The 9,175-nt window shown below is 51.5% G+C and overlaps 1 protein-coding gene across 1 annotated transcript; it reads right to left on the reverse strand.

The window, feature by feature from the left end:
• Positions 1 to 351: 351 nt before the first annotated feature.
• On the reverse strand, positions 352 to 6,480 carry MYMK (myomaker, myoblast fusion factor). Its single transcript, XM_048965922.1, has 5 exons — positions 6,346 to 6,480; positions 4,046 to 4,160; positions 2,029 to 2,177; positions 1,311 to 1,427; positions 352 to 706 (listed from the first exon to the last, which is right to left on the reverse strand). The coding sequence occupies exons 1-5, from the start codon at positions 6,478 to 6,480 to the stop codon at positions 560 to 562; spliced, it is 663 nt and encodes a 220-aa protein (XP_048821879.1). The 3' UTR covers positions 352 to 559.
• Positions 6,481 to 9,175: the final 2,695 nt, after the last annotated feature.

Genomic DNA, 9,175 nt, shown 5'->3' on the forward strand with positions numbered 1-9,175 from the left:
GCTTGCTGTGAGCACACCTGCTGGCCTGGCCAAAGCACCCAAAGCTGCAGCTGATGGTGAGGCAGGGGATGGGGTGGCTGTGCCCAAAGCGTTTGGGGCTGGAGAAAGACAGGATTGAGCAGGGAGGGGATCTGCACCACTTGAGAAATGCTGGTGTTGCACATTTGCCAAGTCTTTGCAAATAAGTATTATTTACATCAAGAGAATGCATAAATAAAATTGTAAATATCTCACAAAAATACAAACATCTCACAAAAAGGTTCTGGGTGTTACAAACAGAGAACTATGTGCTCAAACTGGTCCTGAAGCTCTGGTCCTCCCAGGCCAGCAAAGGGGACAGGGGGAGGTGACGTGACCAAGAGCGCACAGGGTGATGCAGAGCTCTCTGGCACAGGGGCACACCCCATGCAAAGGCTTCACCAGGGGAACTGAGCAAAGTGAAAGCACATCAGCTGGGGCTGATGGTGGAAAGAGCAAACCATTCCACAGAAGAAAAGCCCTGGGTGTGTATGGGGCTGGTGGGCAAAGATCCTCTGGAGCAAAGCACCATGCGGGGGGCTCAGACGCAGCAGCACAGCGTGGAGCAGTCGAGCCTGGCAGGGCTGCCAGCCCCCCCGGCCTTCTTGTTCTCCTTGGGCAGCAGCAGCACGAAGGCCATGGCCAGGGCGCAGTGGTAGAAGCTGTGCACGTAGGTGTAGTCCCACTCCTGCAAAGGGGAAAGCATTACTGGGCCAGTGGGTGCAGAGCGTGGGGGTTCTGCAAGTAGCCCAAAGGAAAGGGATAAAAGAGATATCCTGAGTCCTGCTGTCAGAGAAGAAACGATTTTCAGCCTTAAAAAAAAAAAAAAAAAGAGGCAAAGTGGATTTAACACATTCCAATTTGCACATTTCCCAATTGGTGAATGAAGTGTTTCATTACCCTGCAAAGGACGAGGCTGGGAAGGCCAGGAGGGAGGATGGGGTGCGGTGGGGGGGGGACGCGCTGCAAAGTGACATTTTTATGTTCTGCTAGAATGTGCAATTACTGCATGCTTTGAAAAATAACCCTTGGGGATGGCGGCGAGGTCGGATCTCACAGCTCCCAATGCACGGAGCAGCCGTAACGGTGTGGGTGGGACGTGTGAGCTCTCATGCAGAACAGGGGCACTGGGCAGTGGTGGGAGCAGAGGTTGAAAGCAAGGCTGTGTGCATCCAGGAGCCAGTGGGGCCTTCACCTTGGCATGAGGACGGTTTGGATCTATTCGTGGCACAAATGTTAGCCAGGGTGATGACCTCTGGAGATGTCAATGTGGGCGAGAGTGCAAATGGTACCTCAAAGAAGAACCTCAGCATCAGTGCTAATGCCCCGAAGCAGAAGCCAGGACCGATCTGTTGGGTGTAGACGCTCTTGTCTGGATACAGCCCTTTCTTCTCCTTCATCTTTTGTAGCTGCAAGCACACAGAGCACACTGAGCAGCCTCACCTGTGGCCCACAGGGGCTCCATGCCCAGATCTCGTTAATGTTAACACAAAGAACCACAGAACCACTTGAGTCGGAAGGGATCCCTAAAGGCCACCTGATCCAATGCCCTGCTGTGAACAGGGACACCTGCAACTCCACTAGGTGCTCAGAGCCCCATCCCCCAACCTCGGATTTCTCAAGGGACAGAACCCCACCACCTTTCTGGGCAACCTGTGCCATTGCATCACCACTATTGTAAATTTTTTTTCCTTATATCCAGTCTAAATCTCTCCTAACACCAAGCCATGAAACACTCTAACACAAAGCCATGCAAAGCTGCAGTCACGCTCTGAGGCTGTGGGCTCTGCCTGCACTGGGCAAGCCCTGTGCTCCTTCTGCCTCTGTTGTTTTGTTTGTTTGTTTTTGCACAATGCTGGATTCTCAACATTCAGCCCCAAAACCTGAGCTAAGGATGCGTGCGCCCTTGCAAACCCAGCCTCTGTCTGAGAGACAAGTTCAACTTGGGGCTGGACCTTGAAAACCTCTTGCAGGTAATTGGAGAGCCCCAGGCATGCCCTTTGGACGCACCCATTTCACGGTGATCACCAGCACAGCTGTCCCAATGGGTCCCGAGTAGATGCCGTATCCCCAGCGGTCATGGTAGGTCCTCACAGCGATGGTGAGCACGCCAAACATGACGAAGGTCGATCTCTTTGGTTCATCAAACTCGGCCAGGGCTGTGGGCAAAGAGCATGGATTTGGCTCAGCTGTGTTTCCTGCTCCCGTGGTGTGGAGAGCAGCTCGGGGTGCCCAAGCCTCATCCCAGGGACCCCAGGATTGGGTCTGGGATTGGTCAGACTAGATGATCTCAGAGGTCTTTTCCAACCTTAATGATTGGGGCTGTGCTTTAGGTTAGGGTTAGGATTAGGATTCTACAGCCATCAGTGCTGGGATGTGCATTCACCCCTTCCCCTTGGCTCTGCAAATGCAGGGAGCTCAGCACACCTGTAGGGCTGACCCTGGCAGAACCTGCTGCTGCCTCAACCGAAAAGTCAGGGATGAAAGCAGGGATCTTGCAGCTGGTGGAGCTGTGCCTGGTTCCTGCTCTTCCCAAAGCCCTCCCAAATTTCCTGGCTGTGGTGGGGATGGGGCTCCAGGCTGATGGGCGACACCGGCACCTGCCTGGGTTTGCAAGCTGGAAGTCGCCAGTGCAAGTGAATTATTGAAGGCTTTTGTTTAGCACAGAATGGGGTAATAACTGATAAAAGTTATGGATCCCAGTGGGCTCCATGCTTTTCCAGCTCGCACAGCTGTGTTATGGCTGTCCTGGATTTGCATTCCGGGAAGCGTGCCCGAGGGTCTGCGTCCGCACATGTGCGCCTGGGCTTTACAAGGCACAGCCAGAGGCTTCCCTGGGCTGCAGTCAGTGCACCTCCATGTCCTTGGATCAGGTTTTTATAGGGAGTTTGGCTAAGGGATCATGTCCGCATTTTAATCTCTGTTGTTTCCCCGCGGGTCAATATTTTAAACATCTTAGTCTGGGGTTATTTATTTTATTATTTATTGATTTGCTGTCCGATTTTTTTTGAACGCGGTTAATGAAGCAATCGAGTTGAAATTTTGCTGCGAGGAACCAAAGCGCCTGGATCAGCACCGACCTTCCCTGACCCTGCCGTCATCTACTGAGAAATGTCCCTTGCAGACCACGTGCCCTTCTGCAGCCTTCCCCCTTCTCTGGTTCTTTCATTGTGTTCATTCCTATTTTGCCTCGTTTCAGTGGTGAATGAGGAACAAGAGGGGAAAAATAGAGAATGGAGGGAATGTGAGAATAGGAAACCTGAATATGCCAGAGTCAGGATTTTTAATGAAAAGCAAGTAGAGTATCTTTCTGCCTTTTCTAATCAGATCTAATAATTTCCAACAGCCCAGACCAGGCTTGATAACTAGGGAGATAGATTTGTTTTGACTAAACCACTTTGGTTTGCTTGCTGCCTAGGGAAGTGGCAAGCTCTGCACTTTGAATGCCTCAATTCTGGGATGTGGGCTGTTCCATGGCTAGAAGAACTTCAGCACACAAACCAATGGGCACAGTGTGGGGACAGGGAAGAGAAAAGTGAGATTCTCTGGTGTGTGAGGTCTCAGACCAAGTCATCCTGTAGTACTCCCAGTGCTGCTGGTTCCTTGAACCAAAGCACAAGATTGCATGAGCCTATCTGAAGTAAACAATTTTGCTTATGTGAAAAGCTAATGATGGAAGAAGAGTGCCTAATTTATTGTAACAGCTGGCTCCAGGGCTCTGTTTATCTCAAAGAGCAAAGCCATCCCAACTACCATGTGGGATGGTTTTGGTGTGCATCCATCCACTAGGTGCAATGACTTTCCAAGGTATGTGTGGTACACAGGCAGCCGTGCCCATGGCAAGGGGTTTGGAGCCTGATGATCCTTAAGGCCTCTTCCAACCCAATCCATTCTATGATTCCATGACATAAAGAAAGACCAAACCATGGCGTGGGCTGACTTCTGTAAGAGGTGAGTGATGTAGTAGAGCTCCAAAGCACAGCCCTGCAACCAGCACCCACCTGCAGGGACCCTGAGCCGTGCTTACCCATCAGGGACACCCAGATGGACAGAGCTGTCCCATAGATGCTGAAGTACTCCAGGATGTCATAGCGCATGAAACATAGCACCGATAAGCCAGGGCCATCACATGCATGGTAAATCTATTCAAAAAAGAAAAAAAGAGAACATTAGAGATCTAGATTCTTACCCACAGACAGGTAAAATATACCTCCTCTTATCAGTTGGTTTGAAACAGACTTTGTGTGGCTGCTAAACCATAGGAGCAGAACAGTCCCAGATCCACCAGGGTTGCTGATGTGCAGCAGTGAATCTATTGGAGAGACAATATCACCGTACCCAATGGCAAACCACCCCAGTGCCAGCACCCTTCTGTCCTATTAAAAATTATCTGCTGACTGGTTCTGCTTTGCCTTCCAGGCAGCGCCAGAGTTTGCATTGTGATGACCACACCACTGCTGTGAGCAGGGACCCACAGCTGCTTTCTTCCAGCAGAAGGAAGGGCTCAGACAGTTTTGATCTTAATTGTGAAAGATTCTTGTAAAAGAATTCCTAATGAGTTTCCCAATGAAACACGTCTAGATGCCAGGTCACCGTATGGGCTAATTAGGGTTTTTATGGACAGAGTCTGGATACTGGGGACGTCACTCATTAGTGCCTGCTGGTTCCTGTCCACTGGATGTTGCTCATCGATTGGGATATTTGCAAAGAATCACTGTCATGCAGCACAGATGCAGACCAAGCCAAGAGAAATTTCGCAGAGCAATCACAGCAATGCTCCTGCCTGGTGCTCACCTTTCCCTACCTGCTCCCAGCCCTACTCACTTCCCACCACAAGCACCATAGCACTGGAAAGGTCCCAGCACTGCTTGGCCCCGTGCCTATGGGGCAGCCCCACTGCCATGCAGAGCAGGATGCTGCTATTCTGTATCATGGGTATCACTCGGAGCCCTTTGGCTCACCATGGTTTCTAGCAATGATAGCACTATGGCCATCGTTCCTCTCCCTGCTTCAGGCTGTGTTTGGAGATCAGGGAGGAGAAGGGCTGAAGGAGAAGGAGTGCCTTTCTGGCCGGCATCATGCCACTTGTTGGGCACGGCCACATGCAACCCAGGAGGGGATGTGACAAGAATGGGGATGGCAGCAGCTGTCACCCCCTGCCCCATCCGGATGGCAGCTGCAGCCCCTTCCCCAAGCGAGGATTTCGGCTCCGCGGTGAGGATCCGTCCCGCCTCCCCTCCAGGCACACGCCAACTTTCCGATGGGCTTCTGGGGAAGGTGGAGCAGACACAGAAGCGGTGCAAAATGAAATCGTAGATGTCTGGCTTCCCCGGGGAGCTGGGAGGGAGCTGGGGGGGGAAGGGGGGGGCTGTGCTCGGCGGGGATGGGTTTATTGACTGCTCCTGGAGTCTTTATGGAACTGGCAGAAGTTTTCCCCCTGCACTGTGCTTTAAATGGGGCTTTAAATGGTGGATCCTCAGGAATAAAAGCGTAGAGGGCTTTACCCTCAGTTCTGCTGCAGAAGAGCTGTTTGCACCAGGAAGATGCCTCGCTATCCACTGTCTCTGTGTCCATGCAGGGGACACAAATTGCTCCATGAAATGCCTTAGGATGGGTGGTGAGAAATGAACAAAAGGGGGGCAGGAGGTGCTGACTTTCACATCACTGCCACAGTGGAGGGGTAAAACTTATTTTCCCCGATAGCTCAGCAGCATGTTTTAGCCTTTCCTTCCCCCCTGCAAAAGTCCCTGACTCCAGCATGGCTCACACCAGCACTTAGCAATTGCAAAATCAAGAATTTGACTGTGTGCTTCTGGCTACAAGGACAGAAGCATAGTGAGATACTCTGAATGGCATTTAAACCCTCAGTCCAGCGTGGCTATTTCCCAGCTGTAAAACAAAGAGAGGATTGGCTCCAGAACACTGTGTTGAATCACTGTTTCACATCCAGACCCTTCCTAAATTCACCATGAAACACCACTACGTCCCCTTAAGGACAGCCCTCGGCACATCCACCCAAAGAATCACAGGGCCATAGAATTATAGAATCATTTGAATCGGAAGTGACCTTCAAATGCCATCTGGTCCAACTCCCTGCACTGAACTGGGACGCTTACAGCTCAGTCTGGTGCTCGTGTCCCCAACCAGCCTGACCTTGGGTGTCTCCAAGGATGGGGACGTTCAAGAACACACTGCTCAGCACTGCACACGGTGGGAGATAGCTAAAATTGGGTATTCTGGTGGTCACTTGGTTACATCCCCTCTCACCCCCATGGACACCCCCCTGTTCCTGACACTGGGAGGGAGGAAAAACACATGCACTCTTACCGCCACGAAGAACATGGTGAAGAAGTAGACCATGGCTTCCATGTGGAAGCGCCGCTTGGCCGCGATGCTGATGGTGGGGAGAAAGACCAAAGTGCTGAGGGTGGGCAGGAGGAGTTTGGCCACCAGTGAGCCCATGGGTGCCTGACAGGCCGGCGGCTCCTGGGTCTGTGTGAGCTGCTGGAGATGGAGGAGAAAACAGACGTGGAGAGAAGGCTTTAAACTTTAAATGTCCAGAGAGCTGCAGGCAGGGAACAGCTGCGGGCTGTGGCACAGCTGAGCCGCCCATGCACTCCATTCCCTCCTGGATAGCAAAATTCTTGGGGCAGCAAATGCTCCATGCCCTGCAATGCCCCAGCTGTTTGTGTCCTTCGACGACTGCGGTTTGCTTAATACTGGCTGTAATGCACATGCGTTTATTGCACACACCCATGGAGCTCTGAATCTGGCTTTTATCCACGGAGGAGAGGCGCTGGGGAGCAACAAGCATGGGAGCAGCATCAAATCTGAGCCAGCATCCTATCTGGTGTGAAATGCCGCCTATACACGCGTGTGCCTGGGTGCTCAGGAAGGGTGAAACTCAACCCCATGGAAATTCAAGAACTGAGCTTTCCCTCTGCAGAGAGGAATAGGAGCAGATCACTGGATGGTGTGGGAGAACTGGAGGGAAGGAGACCAAAAGCCAAGCAAAATTTGGGCTGCTAATCCACTCAGTGGCTTCTCTCTTTTATTATGCCTTTTTATTATATCACCGCTGATCCCCTCCTAGGTTAATATCTTTTCCTTGGAGCCTTGCAGGGATTCTCAGCATCCTTTCAGTCCAGCTGTTCTCATGAGCAGGGAGCAGGAATGCTGAGCTTGAGCAAACGCCTTTGTGCTGGTGGGGGTTGGAAGGGGGCTGTGGGCTGCTGGGAGCCACCAACTGTGTGTGAGCTCTATAGCATGGGTTTGCCCGTGCCTCTGATGGGAACGCATAGAGAAAAAGGCATTGTGAGCCTCCAGACAGGCTGGAAAGGGAGGAGGAGTCACTTGGGTGTTGCGTGCAATGAGGATGGCCCAGTAGTATCAAGGTGTGGGCATAGGAGGGTTTGCTGGCAGTCTTCCTCCAGGCACAATGTGATGGGGTCCTGTTCTATAGGATATCTCAGGTTGGATATTATGAAAAACTGCTGTTCTGAAAGAGTGGTAATGCAGTGGAACAGGCTGTCCAGGCAGTGGTGGGGCTACAATTCCAGAACCGTAGAGATGAGGCACTGTGGGACTTATCTGCTGGCATGGTGGGGAGGGTTGGGGATCTGAGAGGTCTTTTAAAACCTGAATGATTCTGTGGTTCTGTAACTGGTCAGGTCTGCAGGCGAGCATCCCTTCACAGGAAGCTGCTCTGTGCACGTCTTCAGCTGCCCTCCTGCCTGCACGAGCTTAGCACCAATCCCTGCAAAACTGCAAATAAACAGTGAAAACCTCTATGATCCCTTTACACCGTGAAAATCTCTCACCTCGACCCAGCACAGAACTACCCAACTTCTCCTGAGTGGGAACTGGAGCAAAGTGAACACATGTCCACAACTGTGTGCATGGCAACCCCTTGGGACCATTCGCATGGATGTGTGACTGTGGCGGTCATGCAACAGCTTCAAAATCTGATCAAACCGTTGTCACATGAACCCCCCTCACTTCTTTGCCCAAAACACAGCTGGAGCCCAGGGGAAGGGAAACCCAGCTGGCTGCTGGCTGCAGCGCGTGCCAGCCCTGGGCAGTAAGCGCTGGAGCTCTCAGGAGCAAGAAAACATTCCTCAGGTGCTTTGGGTTTTGTCTCTCCCAGCTGCACGCCCTGGGCTGGTGCTTGATTTGCAGCCAGCACTGTAGGCACGAAGGAAAAAAAACACCCCTGGTTTGCACACGTGTTCCAGCATGGATTGAAAAAGAGAGCCCAAAGCAAAGCGTGCAGGGCAGGTGGCAGCTCACCTCGGGGTCTTTGTTTCAACACACGGTGCTAGACATGGGCTTTGCACATCTTCCAGGGAAGGAACCCAAGGGACAAAGGGTCAGAATTCTGTTCCTACACTCTTAAACAGGTAGGAAATCTAGAAAGAGCAAATTTTAGCTCCTGCGTTTTAAGTGCTTCTGGAAAGCAAATTTCACATTCACATTCCACAGGGCTAATTTTGTGTGGACCAGAGTGCACACAAGAACGGTGATACATATGGCTGAAAAGTGGTTCCCAGATGCCAAAACCAGGTTCTGGTATGCCGGCCTGGATCCTTCCAGGGTAACACTAACCATGGCTCTCTGTGAGCACTTCTACTGTTTCAGCTCAGACGTTGCAGAGGAGAAAGGAGACACAGAGAGTTTTGTGTTATTTTTAATGTGAGGGTGATAGGTTGAGTGTAGAATGCACTGAAAGAGGAGTGGGGATCGATGCCAGTATCGAATATGAAGAATATATTCTCCTTTGGGTGAGTGAAGGAGCCGCCTTCCCTACCCCAAGGAGCAGGGGCGAGCAGAGCATTGGGGTAAAATCCCTCCCATCGCCTTTGTCAGAGCCGCTGCATGAATGCAAAGAGAGCTTTTGATAGAACCACCATCCTTTCTGTAGGACTGCAAGTCACAGGTGTGGGGAAAGGGCCCTCCAGGCATGGTGCTGGCTATGGGGCAGTGCCCACCCACCCCCTTCTGCACCTGCAGCCTTATTAGTGAAATAAATTGCCACTTCAAACGTCTGTTCTCTGTGAGGCCTGGCCCTGTTTTAGCTTACTGCTTGGCTTTAATGATTCCTGCTTCCTGTCTCCCTATTGAATAAACCTGTTGTGTGTGACACCTTTGCTTTTTTCCT

Source organism: Lagopus muta, chromosome 19 (genome assembly GCF_023343835.1).
Source record: "Lagopus muta isolate bLagMut1 chromosome 19, bLagMut1 primary, whole genome shotgun sequence".
Taxonomy (NCBI): domain Eukaryota; kingdom Metazoa; phylum Chordata; class Aves; order Galliformes; family Phasianidae; genus Lagopus; species Lagopus muta.

Coding starts and splice junctions, on each gene's coding strand:
- MYMK (XM_048965922.1), bottom strand. CDS start 6,480: ATGGGCTCACTGGTGGCCAAACTCCTCCTGCCCACCCTCAGCACTTTG. Junction 4,161..6,345: donor TCACCATGTTCTTCGTGGCG/GTAAGAGTGCAT, acceptor TTTTTTGAATAG/ATTTACCATGCATGTGATGG. Junction 1,428..2,028: donor TGGTGATCACCGTGAAATGG/GTGCGTCCAAAG, acceptor GTGTGCTTGCAG/CTACAAAAGATGAAGGAGAA.